This window comes from Schistocerca americana, chromosome 4 (assembly GCF_021461395.2).
Source record: "Schistocerca americana isolate TAMUIC-IGC-003095 chromosome 4, iqSchAmer2.1, whole genome shotgun sequence".
Classification (NCBI taxonomy): Eukaryota; Metazoa; Arthropoda; class Insecta; order Orthoptera; family Acrididae; genus Schistocerca; species Schistocerca americana.
Genome location: NC_060122.1, coordinates 390,529,577 through 390,549,311, shown reverse-complemented (window position 1 = coordinate 390,549,311; position 19,735 = coordinate 390,529,577). Strand labels below are relative to the sequence as shown.

Genomic DNA, 19,735 nt, shown 5'->3' with positions numbered 1-19,735 from the left:
TATCGATGGAAACTGACAACACCACATTATTAGAATTGAATGTGTTTCAGATGTACTCACGTTGTAGCTAAATATACGAGTTCATACGGCAGGCAAATAGTCTACGAAAGAGATCATTCAGCTTAGCAAACGCGTCATTGATTTCAAGGCTTTCTAGCTGCCGATAGCTTGGCTACCTGCCCTAGGGCTATTTTAATTTTATTTGTCGACTGTGCTACCACGCAACAAGATCAACGAAGGTGAACACTTAGATACGAAAAAAGTACCTACCATGCTTTGACCACAAACAGTGTCTTTGAAGTTACAGATGCAATTAACAAAGCAGCTTCTGCCCTCCCACACATCCTAAAAGTATTCGTCGCTATACCCGTTGTATTTTTTGGAGATCCCTAGCGGGATTAGTGATTTGGTCTCTGATTCTTCACTAGCAGTGATCTGAGTAGAAAGTCATCAAGAGACACAGAACTATCTAAAAACGAAATTAAATCGTTATTGGAGAATTTACTGATGCTAATATACGAAACAGTTAAAAAATTTTTGTCGGGCGGAATTCGAACGCAGACGTTTGTCTCTTGCGACTGTCGCTCTCCCGAATTTCTAATCTGTTTTAGAGATTAAGATAAAATTATTTATCGCATATTTTTCAGCTCGCAGGAAATAGAGAAAAGCCGAATAACGTCAACTGGCTAACCTCTAGTACACTCGTATTGCGAAAATATATTCAAAATATTCAATAATAGATTGTTGCTTGACTACACAGGAATATCGTATAATTTCCTCACATTATTCATGTACAAATGTCAATGCAAGGTTTGCTCCGACAAATGTACGGCATGACTCCTTCCACGCTCCTTCTGAGATTAGAAAGGCAAAAATACTTAATATTACATGATAGAATGGAAAGTAGACTCTGAAATGTATCTCACAGAGATATGTAGGGTATTGGCTCATTTATAGGTAAATCGGTATGTTTAATACAGTTGGTAATCTCAGTTGCAGCCTCACTCTTTTATTAAGAAAATTCTCCTCATGACTTTTAGGGTTTATTTTCAACTGCGCTGGAAATATGCACTTTTTGAGCTCAAACTCTAGTATATTACAGCGTTTGTCATTACTGATCAGAACTTTAATTCCAATCTCTGTAACTTATCTTACAGCAGTTAAATTCAGAGAAGATATTCAATAGCATCATTTGCGACACCGTTTTCCTTTTTTATCCAAGATGCGATCTTTCTTGCTATTAAAATGATTTGTCTCTTATTTATTCCTGTATATGTTCAAACAGTACAAATCGCATACGCCATAAATTCTAGTTCAGAATCGTAACAAGTACAATAGAGCAAGAAGTGGAAAGAATATTTCTTATAATCTGTCGTGAGTATAATTGGTTATTGCTGGAAACGAGACCATAATGTAAAAAGTTTTAGATGGTGCTTGGCCACAGTCATACAATATTTTTTGACAGTGTCAGAAGCCTTTCCATAAAACTGAGGACTGCACCCTCAAACAAGTTACGAAACACATTCGCCAAGGTTGGCGGAAACGCCTCCCATCCATTCCCTTCCAGAGCTCCGCACATATCTTCCCTAAAAACGGGATCCAGGTAGTACAGAGAGTACTGATTCCACGTCGTCCGCCTTTCACCACTGCGTCTGCGTGTTATAAACATCTGCATGCTGATCTCTGGGGCATGACACTCATGAAGGCACTCACAAGACTGCACGTCTACTGGCCCAGCATTACACAAGAAGTCATGTTATCAACCCGCTCCTGAGAGATCTGCGCGTCAACCTAGTCAACACACTGCTTGGCCAACGCTGCTACGCTACGGTCGCAGGTTCGAATCCTGCCTCGGGCATGGATGTATATGATGTCCTTAGGTTAGTTAGGTTTAAGTAGTTCTAAGTCTAGGGGGCTGATGATGTCAGATGTTAAGTCCCATAGTACTTAGAGCCATTTGAACCAACCCTGCTGCGCTCGCGAGAGCACGTCCATGTGGGCTTCGCCAGCCCATTTTTCAGAGAGATGTGCCTCATCGTCTTACATTCATTTTCCATGTTTCCTTATGTCGTGCCGAAGTCAAATACCACGACAAGGGAGACAATATGTGCCTTGCAAAAAATATTTGCCATTAAAATGGCCCCAGAATCAATCGTTTCGGACATGGTCCTCAATTTTTATCCAGCATGCTTTAGGATTTCTGCTCCCAGAACGCCATAACGCATCTGACAACAGTGCCGTTCCATCCAGACTCCAGTGGTGAAGCCAAGCCTTTCATCCACACCTATCAGAAGCAGACATGGAAGATGTTGTCAGACACACCCAAGGCCGAGATCCAAAACAGTTCCTGGCATCTTATAGTACCATATCAATACAGGGGCGTACTCCAGGGGAACTGTTCCATGGCTACCAACATAGGACGCTCTGACATCTCCTAAGTCCCATAACACGACAACGGCACCCCAACCGTCACCTCCGCTACTTGCTGGGCACAGATGTTTGAGTGAGCACCTTCGGGATTTACCACGGTTGGCTATCAAATGTTATCAAAGCCGTTTGAGGTCTGAAAATGTTCATAATGGACTCCAATCGCATCATGCTGCTGGTACGACGCGCCAACAAGTGGAGCCGACACCTAGTAGTTTACACGTTGAGAGAACCAAACCTGCACCTGGGGCCAACTTGAAAAAACTTCAGACGTCTAATTGACTCACAACAGTCCGGATCTCGCACCAAGTGACTTCCATCTGTTTCCTCCTTTGAAGGAGACTCTCGGCGGAAGGCGCTTTGGGAGCAACGCTGACGTCAAACAAGCTTTTCAAAACTTCTTCCGTATGCAACGCCCTGATCTTTACCTGGAAGGCTTTTCGAAGCTTATAAAGCGGTATGAAAAATGTCTCAATGTACTTGGAAATTATGTACAAAAATAAAGATATGTCTTATCTTTAATGTCTCATTCTCTTTTTTTTTCCTTTCACACGCAACTCTGACCACAGTCGACAGGGGAAACTTATTTTTCACCTCCCCCATATATAAGGGGCTTGAACAGCGTCAGGTCTTGAGTGATCGTTGTGAACGAGACGGAGCTGTCGCGTACTCTTGTAAGACAGAGTTTGAATGTAGCCTCATTGTGCGGCTCCATTCGACGGGCTTGTCGAATTGTCCAATATCCAGATTTGTCGGGCAGTAGGATGTTGCAGTCGCCCAATGTGAAGGCAGACATGCTCGTTGTCAAGGTTGCGGACGACCATCTCTGACAACTACATGCGAGAATCGTCCTAGTGTGCACCAGGAGCACCGTCTCCCCTTCACATCTTCGCCCTGCCATCCGAGAGCTGGACTCCCTGCCACAATCCCTATCATTCCTAACCGTTGGTCAGAGACTGGCAGCAGCCGGCTAGGGAACTGTCGTCCAGACACAACACAAACGCCTGTGTGTGGAATGGTTCCGTGACCTGGAAGCGTGCACTGCTGACGAATGGCGTCGCATTCAGTTCAGCGATGAATGGCGGTTGTAAACTACCCCGGATGACAATTGTTGTCGAGTGTGGCGAGGACCTGGCAAGAAGTCTCATTCTTTCAGTGTTTTGGAAAGACGCATTGATGTTATTCCTGGTGTCGGGATGTGAGGAGCTATCGGATATCACTTCAGATCACGAGTGGTACTAATTGAGAGATAACTAAAGGCGTAACGGTACGTCATGGAGTTTCTGCATCGCTGTATGCTACTTCTCATGTGACAGTATCGTGGTGCCATCTTTCAACAGGACAACGCTTGTCCACACATGGCACGTGTCTCTATAAACTGTTTGTGTGATGATGAGGTACTTCCGTGGCCAGCAAGGTCCGTAGATCTGCCTCCGGTCGGACATATATGTAGGACGAACTAGGAGGCCAACTCCCAGTGCTAGTATGCGGGGTATTAAGAACTATTTACAACGGTTGTGAGTCAGCTTGCCTCAGGAGGGGATGCAACGGTTTTATGATGCCCTTCCCAACCGTATCAATGCACGCATCCAGGCCTAGTGGGTGTGACCTCATACTGCCAACTTTTTTATTAATTAGACTCGATTTTGTAATCACTACAATAATATCACCTACTGGCTCACTGGGTGAAATTGAGTTTATTTTTACGCCAACCCTTCTGTGTGTTTTACTATTTTTGTCTGGCAGTGGATTTGAGTTCAGCGTCTCGAAACGATAGGAAACGGAAACAATACACTTTGAAGTGCCAACGAAACTGGTATAGGCATGCGTATTCAAAAATGAGATACGTAAACAGGAAAAGCACGGCGCTACGGTCGCCAACGCCTATATAAGACAACAAGTGTCTGGCGCAGTTGTTAGATCGGTCACTGCTGCTACAATGGCAGATTATCAAGATTTAAGTGAGTTTGAACGTGGTGTTATAATCGGCGCACGAGCGATGGAACAAAGCATCTCCGATGTATCGTGAACATGAGGAATCTGGTAAAACATCAAATCTCCGACATCGCTGCGGCCGGAAAAAGATCCTGCAAGAAGGGGACCAACGGCGACTGAAGAGAATAGTTCGAGCCGGCCTCTGTAGCCGAGCGGTTCTAGGCGCTTCAGTCCGGAACCGCGCTGCTGCTACGGTCGCAGGTTCGGATCCTGCCTCGGGCATGGATGTGTGTGATGTCCTTAGGTTAGTTATGTTTAAGTAGTTCTAACTGTAGGGGACTGATGACCTCAGATGTTAAGTCCCATAGTGCTTAGAGCCATTTGAACCATTTGAAGAGAATTGTTCAACATGACTGAAGTGCAACCTTTCCGCAAACTGCGGCAGATTTCAATGCTGGGCCATCAGTAAGTGTCAGCGTGGTAACCATTCAACTAAACACCAACGATATGGGCTTTCGGAGCCGAAGGCCCACTCGTGTACCCTTGATGACTGTGCAACACAAAGGTTCACGCCTTGTCTGGGCCTGTCAACATCGACTTTGGACTGTTGATGATTGGAAACATGTTGCCTGCTTGGGCAAGTCTCGTTCCAGATTACATGGAGCGTATGGACGTGTACGGGTATGGAGACAACCTCATGAATCCACAGACCCTGCATGTCAGCATGGGACTGTTCAAGCTGGTGGAGCCTCTGTAATGGCGTGCAGCGTGTGCAGTTGGAGTGATATGGGACCCCTGGTACGTCTAGATACGACTTTGACAGGTGACGACACGTACGTAATCGTCCTGCCTGATCACCTGCATCCATTCATGTCCATTGTGCATTCCAACCGTCTTGGACTATTCCAGCAGGACAATGCGATACTGCACACGTCCACAATTGCTACAGAGTAGCATCAGGAACACTTCTGATTTTAAACACTTCCGCTGGCCACCAAACTCCCCAGACATGAACGTGCCACGTCATGTTGCGGCTCTTCTGCGTGATCGCGTGGGCCTTACACAATATGAGGCAGGTCTACCAGTTTCTTTGGCTCTTCCCTGAATGTGTTCTTAGTAACGACGGTGTTTAATTCGTTGCGAGAGTAATGGGAAGAAGCAGCCGCGGGAGACTGTATACAAGAACAGTGTGTGATCGTTTTTTGAGAACTGCTGGACATTTTGGAATCCAGGAGCAATGGAACTGGACGAATGAAATCACAGAAATGTTGGGACCGTAACGTGCAGTTACACGGAAGTTCTGCGGAAATGTAGTATGATACCATTAGATACCATTAGAAGTAAAAGCCTTTCTTCTCTTGGTATGTTTTAACGTACATTTAGAGGAACGATATACTAAATAGAAAGTGAAATATTTATATTTCCTCCAAGGATAGGATGAGAGAGATAGAGAGGCATTTGGAAGCATGCAGCTATCTTTCCCTCGCTTATTACGTGAACTGAATAGGACAAAGTGCCCTCCATAACCTGCTCCATGACGACATCCGACGGATGCTTTGTAAATTATAGATATGAGGGAAATAATATGACATTGGAAGTATACCAAGATTTTCAGAATACAAGAAGTAAAATTTTGAAATAAACATACGGTGTTCAAACAACTCGTACACGTGCAAGAAGCCGTCTGATTTGACGCCATTTTCATACGTCACTGATGCTCACCAATTGGTTTGACGAAGCTGAACGGCAGCACTCTACACGTCTATGTCACAATTGTGTAATGGGTGGCACCACATTGCCTTCATACTTTGACACAACAAGTGCTACGTTTAGAGGGAAAAAATGGGGAAGGAGATAATCAGATGGAGCCAACTGGTAAGGAAAACGCTCGGAGGACATTACTGCATAACGGCATACGGAGATGTGGCACGCTAGAAAAACAACAACTACACACTCTACACTCTCAAGTGCCACGGGGAAGCTACAAAAGAATATTACCTGCTCACCCATGAAGTTCTATTGAGGACACCATACGGTACAGCTGATTTTCCCGGTTGCCGTTCTTAGGCACAAGTTTCTCTTTCACATTGTCAGCCACCGACAGCTCAAAGAGAACTGGGCGGGAAGTGTTCCACGGGTGCGTTCCGACAATGACGGCCAAATACGAGTAATTTTAGCCGACGTGCACGTGACGCGCGCATGTATTTCGGAGCAGGTGGTGGCAGCGCGAATGCCTCCGGCCGCCTTGTGTAACCGCTGGCTGCCGGTCGGCCGACTATGTCGCAATTACCCGCAGTGTGCTCCCAATGTCAGGGACAATCTACAATAGCGCCAGCGCCGACAGCCAGCGGAAAAAACCCCACGGCACCATCGCCCAAGACGCGGGTCGCTGTCCGCTCTAGCGCACATCTTCGGGAACGCGAGGCGCGTGTCAGAAATGGGCTCCGGTTGGTTAGAAAATACGAATGTCTGCGCTTGCGCAGTAGCAGGCGCACTTCCTCTGTGAGCCAAAAGCCAAAGATCCTCATACAGTTATTGCATTCTCTTGGCGAACCGCAGTACAACGCACACAGTCGCGACACTCACTACTCTTGAAAAATGTTTCGTTTGACACCTGGAGTGACACTAGCGCTCCAAGTGGGGAGAAAGTAGGCCGTCCCTTAAAGTATTGCACGTACCGCACACGATAGGAATAATGTTTGTTTTCCATTCCTTTTCTACATGATTTCCGAAATATTTATTTGATTCTTATTTCACAAGCTTTAGTCTGAGATCAAGATATGTGGATAACCCCAAAATGCGCTACGCCTCAATAGAGAATCAAATGACGTAAGCTATAATGTAAGAAGTACCTGCGAAGTTGATTACATTTGAATCAGTCATTTTAGAAAGGACCTTACTCCAAAATCATCATTTTTCAGGAATCGAGAAAAATATTTAATCTTGTATGTGTAATAACTTGAACAGTTTTTAAAAGCACCAAAAATAAGTTGACAGTAGGCAACAATAAAGTTCTTTCTTGAGTGAAATAAGTTTCACCGTACAGTGACAGCTTTCTGCAGCATGCACGATCAATGCACAGTTATCCCTCACAGTACACTGTGCATAAGATCCACTCTCCTTACTACACGTTTTATCAGAGGAAAATCCTTGTCACAACCATTAAAAGAGTGGCCCATTATAGGAAAGAATTGTCACTTTCTGAAATTTCCCTGTATACACTAATCCAGCACACAACCTAAACATGCAATGATTCTTATTTTATCCAGTGCATCCATCTGAAAACAATCTCAACTAGTAATTAATACTGTTGGATGCATTTTCTTTTGTGTAGTTTAATAGGTTTTAACAAACCTCCTTTGCTGTTCCATCATGGTACGAGTACATTAGAGAAGTTTTCATATTTTTAACAAAAAAAACCATTAACCACAGTTGCCCGAGATAGAATACATTCTGGACATGAATGTGTGATAATGATTCGGCATAAAATCAAAACGCAGGTCTAACACGCTATTGTCTTTTTGGCACTATACTTGGGTTTCTTTCATTACAGAACAAAACATTTTGCTACGGCGTTGATGAGCCAGTAATTCAGCAACAGCCACTCGTTTTGCAACTTCACTAAGAGAAGAACTCATTATCTTCACTTTCAAAACTTCACATTTTACTCAAGTGTCCAACTGAGGATGGCCCAAGGCAAAACTGAAGTTTCCTCTGAAGTATTTAGCTTAATATGAGTACGTAATTCTCTAATCAGGATGTTTCTCCAGGAACATATCATGCTTAACTTTTATTGACAATCTAGCATCAAGACACTTGTATTCACATGGACTGTACTGAGAATGATGTACTGGAAAGGAGTCTGTGTGGTCACGTATTAGTTCCTGCCGTCCTGGAGACAAAGAGTGATTTTTATTTCCTATATCTCTGCTAAGACAAGCAGAAAATGGCAATACGTTTCTGAAGACAAAAAGATGCAGGAAGGTGCAGTCTTCTAAAAAGATGCAGACTGATGGACTTCAGTTAAAGTTAATGTCGGGGGCAGACCATACACTGATAGAAAGAGATGAAAGACAGTAGTAAACAAGTAAGATGTGATAATGGTAATAAAGAAATAAAACAGAAATAGAAAAATGCAAGTACGAACTTATTTGTTTGTGGTTGACAATCCCCGCAAGATGGTAGCAAGGCCAAAATCATATGATACTTATTATCACTTCTGAGTTTCCAGGGGTCACTCGAGGATGCGTCCCCTTTAACTTTTTGAATCGTCAGAGGGGAAGAAAAGCAAATTTTTAATTATATTCGAGGCCAGAAAAGTTATATATCAGTGGCATTAGTAACAAAAGCAGATAATGATACTAGATTTCTTTTACATCTGGGGCATTTGTAAATCTTGATATTCCTTTCAAGTGTCAGGGAAACCAGCCTGACAGACTTTTCGAAACGAGATTAGACTGTCCATCTGTACAATATTAATGAAATTGTTCTGCTTGTGAATGTTAAGAGCTTTCGTTCTTTTACTTCCGTATTTAGCGTTGAAGAGATTAAGGCAAACTGTTGAATTATATTAGAATTACAGAGTCGAAATGAATCGTAATATTACACAGCATTTCTCATCCCCAGCGAATAAAAAGAATGTGTTGGTTGAGGGCGATGATGAAAATGGCAGAGTTGATGAAAGTAAGGAAAAGAGTGGAAATAGGTTCGCTTGTGCTGAAAATACGCTATTTACGTGCGGGCCTACTTCTGTAAATAGACATCTAGCAACAGACAGGAAAATAAAGGAGCAAAAGCAGGAGAAATATGACAGTGATAATCTCATACCGATCTGGAACTTGCTTTAAACAACAAGATTCTGGAAGGTACCTCTTTTAACCTTAATTCTAGATATTGTTTACAAAGCTGATTTATTTGCTTACTGTAAGAGATACGTTGAAAGTACGTTATAATTTCTAACAGCAATAATTTCTAAACGTTAGACAGTGGCAACAGGTCACTCGGAGTATCACTTAATTTTTTTCCAGAAAATCGGGCTGCTTACATTAATAAAATAGTGCTGTTTAGAGGGAAAAAAGTACGATAAACGATGTCTTGTATTGTTATATTCCTAAAAGACTAGCGGAGCTACTGTTCTGGGAAACTAAGAGCAGATGTCATAAAATTTAAAGGAAAGCTTTGTGTTGACAACTGGACAGAAACATGCCAAACAGAATAATTTACAATATTAAATAGGAAACTTTTCCTGACTTTTGCAAAATTATGTTTATTTGGTCACGTACTATCTTTCGGCTCACTAGGCCGTCTATAAGTGACAACAGAATGTCTGAAACACAGATACAATGACGTGCGACGTACAAAGTTTTTATTTTTACAAAAATAATTAAATGTATAGTTTTTATATAGGAAAGTATTACAATTTTTGTAATTTGGAAGTAATTAAATGAACTAAAAAAAGGAAAGAAACCTTTTTGTGTAGGTTGTAAGAGGTATGCGCTGCCTGCGATATGCAAGGTATAAGAGAATCGCTGACCAGAGAGCAGTGTTGACTGAGTACGAACTGTGTAGCTGTAGCAGTTAGTTGTTGCTAGTCGCTAGTCTGCGGTTGTCTGCAGTGTGTGTCTGGTCTGGAGTCTGCTCTAGTCTGGTGTATCATGTTGGCTGGGCCTGGCGCGGTGCAGCGATGCCGGAGCCTGAGTATTATTGTATAAGGTAAAAAAAGAAGCAGCCTCTCGCATATCTAGTAATATTATGTAAACTCTCATGTATATCTTTTAAAAATGTCCTAATAATAACAAGCATTCATTTCAATTTAAAGAATTTAATTTTTTTTTTCTTCCAATGCGTGACCATTCCGATTGTTGCAAAAGAAAAATCATTTGCTTCCTTTCATAAATAACAAATGTATACGCCAGCATTGCACAGAGCTGTGCCGAAAAATTTTAGGTAAGAGCAGATATATTCGCCGTTTGTACTGAGGTAAGAATTTTTGCTTTTTTATTCAGAATGATCTTACAGGGCCATGACGCAGCACTGCTGTTGTCTTAAAATTTACCAGGTTACTGAAGTTATTTTTTTTATTTCGAGGTTTAGGAATTTTTCTGTTTCGGGCTTGCATTGAGTGAGAGGAGAGTTTTGTGGGTGCATTAAATGGAACGAGTTTTGTTCTGAGGTTACACTAAAATTAGAATTTCATTCACTATTCATATTTAATTTATTTCAGAATATCGTGTGGGGAGGTTACACTTGGCGACATCCGGCCAGGATCGTATTTCTTTGTGAATCTCTGAGAAGTAGTCATATATCTGCTCTTATTTACTTAAATGTAGTTTGAATCTGGCGCAACGCATTTACTAATTTGTCACTTTTTCAATCACAGATCATCGGCAATTTATTGCTCTTTGTCGTAATTGTGTTTGTTCTATTTTTCCTTCGTCTTTGTTTCATTTTGTGCTTAACTTTTATTTGTGAAAAATGCCGCGAAAAACCGTTAACAGTACATCGCGATGTGCAGTGAGTGAAATAGCCGACTCGAATAGCTTGACCGATAATATTTGCGACACTCAGTGTAATAGTGATATTCCCCTAATTACAGATAATCAGTGCTTACCGACCACTAATATTGATTTTGATCCTAATGATGAGCAAACAAATCCAATTATGTCCAGAGTAAATGTAACAATTGATGACGCGGCACGTTCCGTTTTAATGAACGCTGCTCGGTTTGACACACCCAGTTTGCAAAACTTGAATAGTGAACAGATAAATTTTTCTCACGAAGATGAACAATGTAGTCAAAATACGTCAGATTTATTTGATTTCGAGGTAGTGACCAACAGTGCACATCCAATTGGCGAACCTTTTCAAGAATCAGAAAATGACCAAATGGTTATAGAAAACGTGACAAATGCAGATACACCGACACACAGCATAGAAAAAAGAGTCGCTAATTTTGGTTTGGATCAAATTATGGCATTATTGCTACAAATTAATGAAAACAATGAAAAACAAGACAACAATTACAAACAACTTAATGAAAAAATAGACAACAATTCCAAACAGTCTAAGAAAGAACAAGACGACAATTTCAAACAACTTAATGAAAATTTCAAACAACAAATTAATGAAATTAATGAAAAACTAGGCAACAACTCCAAACAGTTGAATGAAAAACAAGACAGGTCGATCGAACAAATTAATGAGAACTTTAAACAGATTAATCAACAGATTACAGCCATTGCCACGCAATGTCATGATACTAAAGAACAATTACGTGAGGAAATCAAGGCTTGTGCTAGGAACAGTAGTGAAGAAATTAGATCTGTGGCACAAGAATTAAGTAATACACATGCAGCCACTACTAAATTAATTAGAGACGAAATTAGTGCAGTCGCTAAACAATGCTCTGAAAACGCAACACAGTTACGCGACGAGTTTAAATTAATGTCAGCAAAACTTTCACGCACACTGGATGCAAAAGTAGACGCGAAATTTGACCAACAGAACAGCCAAATTGACGAACGTTTTAATCACCACCTACAAAACAGTGAAACGCGTTACCGTAAATTTATACAGGAACAGAATAAAGTAAAGCGACAAGTCATGGAAACAATTACTGCACAGAGACAGGAAGATAAGCGTAAATTGTTTACGAAAGCAAAAACATACGTAGACAACAATATTGCTACAGTATCAGATAAAATTAATACTATCAAACAGTTAACACCTAATTACATGATGAAATCTCTGATCTTAAAACAAGAACAGATACACACACAGTAGACTTTCAGACAGTGACCGACAGACTGGAACAATTAGAACTAATACAGGATCCCGATGCCATCAAAGCAGACATTAAAAAATTGAACAGAACCACACGTAAAATACAAAAACAAATTAATGCTTGTGATAATAAAAACGATGATCAGGTAAAAATACTGACTGAAAAATCTGATGAATTGGCCAGTCGTATTGATGTTATCGAAAGTAATAATGACACCAAATCGGACGATACTTCACCAATTTCGTTTAATCAAACACCTGAATTCCACAGCAGACGATCAGTGAGATAGATTCGTCCAATAATACATTACGTAGAAAATTGTCAACTTTACAGCAAGAAGTGACAGAGATGAAAAATGTTTCAGCCTTTAACACATCACAGCATACGCCACTTTGCGAACATTTGTCAGACTTACACAGCCAGTATAATTTAGGTAATTTACAGAGAGTACGTGACTTAGATTCCGAACAGTCACAAACAAACACATTATCATATAATCGTGAACCTGTTCAGACGTACAGAGATGATAATGTTGATTACAAGCACTTTCTATCCGTGAGAAAATTTAAAGTATTTAAAAATGGCAGAACACAGATTCACCCCTTGGATTGGATACAACAATTTAGCGTTGCCTTTCCACCGACTTGGCCTGTAACACACAAACTTGAATTTATTTGCAGTTTTTTGGAAGGCAAACCGGCAACTCGTATGAGACCAATTGCGAGACAATGCTATTTGGTAGAAGAATTTCAGAATGCTTTTCTGTCAGCGTATTGGTCGAAGACGACACAGTGCGGAATCAAGGATCAATTAATTAGTTTACCAAATTATGAGAACTCAAATTTTTCCACTGTCACGCAATTTTTTGAACACATGGTCCAACAAAACCAGTACTTAAGTGAACCATACAGTGAATCTGCACTTATTCAATTATGTATTTCTAAATTACCACGATCATTAAGAGAGTCACTTTTAACAGGTCAGCAGAAAGAAAATATTTCGGCATTCAGAGATCTGTTACAGCTTTTGGAAGTTCAGCAATCAGATTATTCCTTCATAAACAAAAATTTTTCACATCATAACCAAGGCCAACCAACATACACTAATTACGATCAGCCACGCTATTTCAATAGCAAAGGTAATAGACGCTTCAGGAACGACAACCACCAGAACTTTAACAACAGACAGAATTTTAATTATCAGTATCGTCAAAATTATCAGCAACAGGAACCACATTTTGGTAACAATAGAGGTTTTTCTCAACAACAGCATCAAAACCAGCCAGTTAGCATACCTAACCAACAATGTAATATACAAGGTCAACCAAGCTTTAATGTTTCGCCGCCTGCACATATAGCATCGGCTCCGCCAAATAGTAACGCACAGCAACAAAGAAATAACTACGTACAGAAAACACACCATTTCAACTCATATCGCAATGCACCGTATAGAAATGACTATCATGACAGACGTAAAAGTAATGAGCACAACTTTCTGCGTACGTTTAATAACAGCCGGTCTTATCAGCAACAAAATCATCCACAACAACAGATTATCATGAATGAACCAGACGTTCAGGAAGAAATAACAGAACAGTTCAAATACTCGAAATGCCACAGCATCCTCCCGCGAATAACAGCATGTCAGAAAGAATTTGACTAGATACAGTACAGGTTGCATCTTCCAGCAACGTAAGCAATACTTCAGATACAGAGAATCTTGTTCACGAAAATGTTATTACTTTTTACGACATCCGAGACACTCTTTTGCAGGAAAGACCAGTTATTCAAAAAACCATTTCACACCCTGTCATTGAAGTAAAGATTGGATCATCCAAATTTTCAGCAGTAATCGATTCTGGATCACCTATGTCAGTTATAAATGAGGAAACTTTCAACGAATGTAACAAAGAGAATACCTATCCTACATTACAATTAGGCAAAACTAAAGTAAAAGGAGCAGTATCTGGTAAAGGAGTAGATGTAAAATTACAGACACACTTATCATTTTGTATTGCAGGTCATACATTTCACTCAAATTTTTGGATTGTTCCCTTATTGACAACAGACGTTATTTTAGGTACGAATTTTCTGGTACAACACGACGCAATTATTGACTGTCAGAATTCCTATTTAATGTTAAAGAATGAAAATGTTCAACTGGCTTCAGAATTTCAGCACTCTTTATCTGCAGAAGAACAAACAATTAATTGTACAGAGGTCATTTCCGCATCACGTAACATAGACTGTAATTCCACATTGTTCACAGATACGTACGTACATAACTATAATACTCCAGACGAAGCCGACTATGACGTTATACAGATGATTACTGATAAAATTAAACAGAGCAGTGCAAATACAGACGACGAACGTTCAGAGCTACGCAAAATTCTTTTACAGCAAGCTCCAGTTTTTGACAACGTCCCTGGTACTATGTCCGGTTTTATGTATGAATTTCAAGTTAAACAGCACGATACATTTAAAGCCAAACATTATCCCATTCCGTATATTCACAGAGAACAAGTTAGGAAAGAACTGCAAGCTATGCTTGACCAAGGTATTATTGAACTGGCAGTTAGTCCGTACATAAATCCACTCCATATTCTTAAGAAAAAGGATGGTTCACTTCGTCTCGTACTTGATTCGCGTCACATCAACGACATTATTATTAATGAAACAGATCGCCCACAGACACTAGAAGAACTTCTACAGAAATTTCATGGTACTGCTATTTATTCCACGTTAGATTTGAAATCGGGATTTTGGCAAATTCAGCTCCATCCGAACTGCAGAAAGTACACGACTTTTCTCTGTTTTGGTGACTGTTACCAGTTTTGTAAATTACCGTTCGGTTTAACTATTTCTTCAGCAGCATTTATTCGCGGTTTGAATACTATACTTCCAACAGACCGAATCACAACGTATGTAGACGACATTCTTATTGCAGAAGCTAACTGGTCTGAACACAATCTGATTCTTGAACAACTGTTACGAACTTTACGTGCACAAGGACTCACAGTTAATCTCAGTAATTCGCACTTTGGCAAAACTTCTATAAAATTTCTTGGACATGTAATTTCAGCAGAAGGCATTGCGCCTGACCCGAAAAAACTTCAAGCTTCACGTGACATTACTATTCCTACGACGAAGAAACAACTACGCAGCTTTCTGGGATTAATTAACTTTTTTCGTAAATTTATTCATTACTCTGCTTTAGACACCCCTAGATTATGTCAAATGACGGGTAAAAACACTATTTGGTCCTGGGATAGCCAAGCACATTCTGAATTTGTGAATCTGAAAGAAGCTTTGTTGAATGCACCACTTTTATCACATCCAGATCTTACTAGAAATTTTTCCATTGCTACCGACAGTTCTAACACCGCTTTAGGCGTACACATTTTTCAGGAAATTGAAGAAGATGGTACTACAGTAATTAAAAACATCGCCTTTGCGAGTCGCATTCTGTCACCTGCTGAACGCAATTATTCTGTCACAGAACTTGAAACATTATGTGTTGTATGGGCATTTACGAGATTTCGGCATTTTCTTTATGGAAGACATATGACCGTTTACGCAGATCATAGAGCGATACAGTTTTTACTTTCAGCAAAATTTACACACGACAGGTTAAGCAGATGGAAACTTTATTTGCAGGAATTTAATTTTACAATTGTTCACATTCCCGGTACACAAAATATTGTAGTAGACGCACTATCCCTTTCTCTCAGCAACAATCAGGAAGACATCGCAACCAACTTCTGCAAAGCAAATTTCAGCATCATGTATATTCAACAAGTTACATTTGAAAATTTCATTTCGTCGTCATTACGAGACTTAGCACAAGAGCAGAGTAAAGACAACGTATGGAAAGAAATTAAACACCTTTGGCAAGATAGGAATAATGTTAATTAGAAACCATTACACTGTACGCAATAATATTCTGTTTCGCCGCTCTCACCCTGACAACAACAATTGGTTACTATGCATTCCTGACGAGCTTGTTAACAAATTAATTTGGTATACTCATTTAAGTTACGCACATTATGGAGCCAGAAAATGTTTTCTAATACTGAGACAGAACTGTTATTTTGCCAACATGGAGAAGCGTATTTGACGAATTTTAGCGTCATGTAAAATCTGCCAGAAAGCTAAGTCAGACACGACTTCACATATTCCTTCATTACATCCCATTGTACCCGTTAAATTGAGACACATGGCCGCTGTAGACATTTTTGGTCCGATTCCTAGAACTGGTTGGTTGGTTTTTGGGGAAGAAGACCAGACAGCGTGGTCATCGGTCTCATCGGATTAGGGAAGAATGGGGAAGGAAGTCGGCCGTGCCCTTTCAGAGGAACCATCCCGGCATTTGCCTGGAGTGATTTAGGGAAATCACGGAAAACCTAAATCAGGATGGCCGGACGCGGGATTGAACCGTCGTCCTCCCGAATGCGATCCTAGAACTAATAGAGGTTTTTGCTACATCTTTGTCGCTGTTGAACTCACTTCGAAATTTGTTACCTTCACTCCGTTACGCAAAGCTACTGCTAAATCTGTTTCGAAAGCATTTGTAAAACATTTTTTATTTCATGTAGGGCACGTATTGGAAGTAATTTCCGACAATGGATCACAGTTTCGATCTGCTGTATGGACACGTATGTTACGAGCTTCTCCGATCTATATATCCAAGTATCACGCTTCTTCGAACCCTTGTGAACGATTAATGAAAGAAATTGGTAAACTATGTAGAATATACTGCCATAAAAAACATATTGATTGGGACACACACATACTCTCATTCCAGGATGTAATTAATTCCATAACAAATGAATCTACTATGCTATCTCCGACTGTTACATTGAAAAATGTTGAACCACCTAACAAAATTAAAGAATTAGTATCCTTTCCTGCATCTCGTCGACTACGACACTATGAAATAATTGACATTGCGCTGAACAACATCAAACGTGCCGCAGAGCGCCGGAGAAGACAGCAAAAACAGTTTTGTACACGCCGTGACTTTCACCTTGGACAGAAGATATTAGTATGTACACACTATCTATCTAACAGAGGAAAGAGTAGATGTAGTAAATTTGAGCTTCTATATGCAGGTCCATATCGAATTCGCAACATTCCTCACCCCAATGTAGTACACGTCGAAACATTGAGAACCAGAAAAAGTAAAGGCTATCACCATGTCTCCAATATTAAACCCTTTATTGAATGAACATACTTTATGATTTATCACACTGTAATGCCTTTTCCTGGTTTTTGTATGACCAATGATGCAATTCTTTATATGAACACTTACTGATGATTATCATATTTTTTCTTGGCAAGTGCCCGGCAAGGTAAGGTTAGCAGGTCGCTTTTCTTGTCGTTACACATCAGACCGTGCACATTTTTCCAGATAAACTTACACATTTTATGACCACTTATGCAATTACATCTATGTGATTACTTACTGATGATTATTATATTTTTTCTTGGCAAGTGCCCGACAAGGTAAGGTTAGCAGGTCGCTTTTCTTGTTTTTATATATCAGACTGCACATTTTCCATTTTTTCATGTATGTATGATTGTTTTCCTGTTTCTTTGTATGCACTATGAAATCTTTAAGACATAACAAACACCAGTTGACTTTGACATTTTGCCTTATGATATCTCAACATCGTGACTATTTTACATATTTTTGCTACTACATTATGATACTCTGTGTACATTTTTGCACCTGCACACTGTCTATGTTTTTGACATATTAAGTTTTCTGTCATGCTATGCTGTATGCTTAAGTATATCACTAGAAACCAGTTTTTATTTAATGGGTATATGATTTAAATGCAAGACATTAATCATTGTTCATCATTTTCAGAAAGCAATAACGTGTAAATGAAATAAAGGAAACAAACCACAGTGGATTACTATGAAATGGGAATTTCACCTACGGAATGAACGAAAGAAGATGCAATACCTCGTCACGAAGAGTAAATGGATCAGAATTAACAAACATTAACATTAATATACTAGATACATCGTATGATAGCAGTCTTAACTAATTATTTTTCTTTCAGAATACGAGGCGATTGATGCAGGCTGTCAGACAGAACTACACATCTTAGTTTTAGTGATGAAGTATGCTAGAAATAAGGAACTCTATACCATGAATAGTTGTATGAAGTAAATGGCAATATGAATAATGAATAATGAAGTGTCTTTTTGCAGATGATAATGAATGATGATGAAAGAATATTGTAATATGAATAATGAAGTTTTTCTTTGCAGGTGATGATAATAATAAAGTTATGGTGATATGAATAATGAAGTTTTTGTTTACAGGTGATGATAGTGATAAATTTTATATGGCCACTAAATGCACCACTTTTAAGTTTTTCTTTGCAGATGAGGATAATGATGAAGTTTATATATTTACTGTTAGTTAAGAAATGCTATGTAGTTATTTAAGTATTTGTTGCAGTTCATTTTGACAGTATGTCTTATGTCACATGGTATAATGACTGAAGGTTTTGGAAAGGACAGCTAGAGTACATATATATATATTGAGCACACATTTCATTACCTGTTAATTCGAAGTTCACTACTTTTCAGCATAATACGCGTTTCTTCTTTCAGCTTAATAATCCATTTTGTATTTTTTCCAGGAGAAGCTATTCATGAAATTAATATGCTATAAGCAGTTAATTATTAAACCTGTTCTAGTACTTGCATTTTTTTTTACCAATTTGTGTGTCATTCATGAATGTGATCACATATACTCTACTTGTTTCATAACCTTGCTACAGCTGACTCACGATGAATGACGTTACCTATCCTCATTTGCAGCAATAAGTCAAAAGCAAATATTTTTATGCCCAGCAATTAATTATCAATCCCAACGCAATGCATTGCTAGCACAAAAAAATAGACCTTGAATAATAGTTACAGCGTGTTACATTTTAAATATGTCTTATGTCACTGGAATGATCAGTTCTGAGTAATACTGAACGATGTTTTCTAACCACAGACCTTGAATAATAGTTACAGTGTGTTACATTTTAAATATGTCTTATGTCACTGGAATGATCAGTTCTAAGTAATACTGAATGATGTTTTGTAATAATGCATAAATACTATGCCAATAATTTCTGTAAATAATATTTTTGTTATACTCTATAAATGCTATGCTAATAATTAACTCTCTTTTTGAAGGATGACTTCTGATGATTTGTAACTGGCCAATGAGTGCCAATAATTATTTTAAATGTGTCGTATGTCACTTGAATGATGAAATATGTTTTGTAATATTCAATACTTGCTATATGTTTGGTAACTGGCCAATGAATGCCACTGTTTCTTATATTTTAAATTTGTATTATGTCACTTACATGCTATTATATATGCATACCAGTAGCTTGATGCTACACTCATTAGCTCCTGTTTGGAAGGATGACTTCTGATGGTTTGTAACTGGCCAAAGAGTGCCAATGATAACTATAACTAAATGAATTATGTAAATGGTATGCCATTAATTAACTCTTGTTTTGAATGATCACTTTTGAATAATGCATAAACATGGTTTGTAACTGGCCAA

The 19,735-nt window shown here is 39.4% G+C and overlaps 1 protein-coding gene across 6 annotated transcripts in view; it reads right to left on the bottom strand.

Moving 5' to 3' along the window:
- The window catches only part of LOC124612690 (proton-coupled amino acid transporter-like protein CG1139), a 282,296-nt gene that overhangs the window by 109,279 nt on the left and 153,282 nt on the right, over positions 1–19,735 (bottom strand). For 2 of the 6 annotated variants that reach the window (XM_047141027.1, XM_047141031.1), the window contains exon 1: positions 6,369–6,485. The exons of 2 other annotated variants lie outside the window; for them this stretch is intronic. Coding sequence is in view for 2 of the 4 variants with exons in the window: in XM_047141025.1 (XP_046996981.1) it covers positions 6,361–6,372 (12 nt within the window). In the remaining 2 variants the exon portion in view is untranslated. Of the gene's footprint in view, positions 1–6,360; positions 6,486–19,735 lie in introns of those variants that run through there. 2 more of the 6 variants (XM_047141025.1, XM_047141029.1) reach the window with 1 other exon arrangement.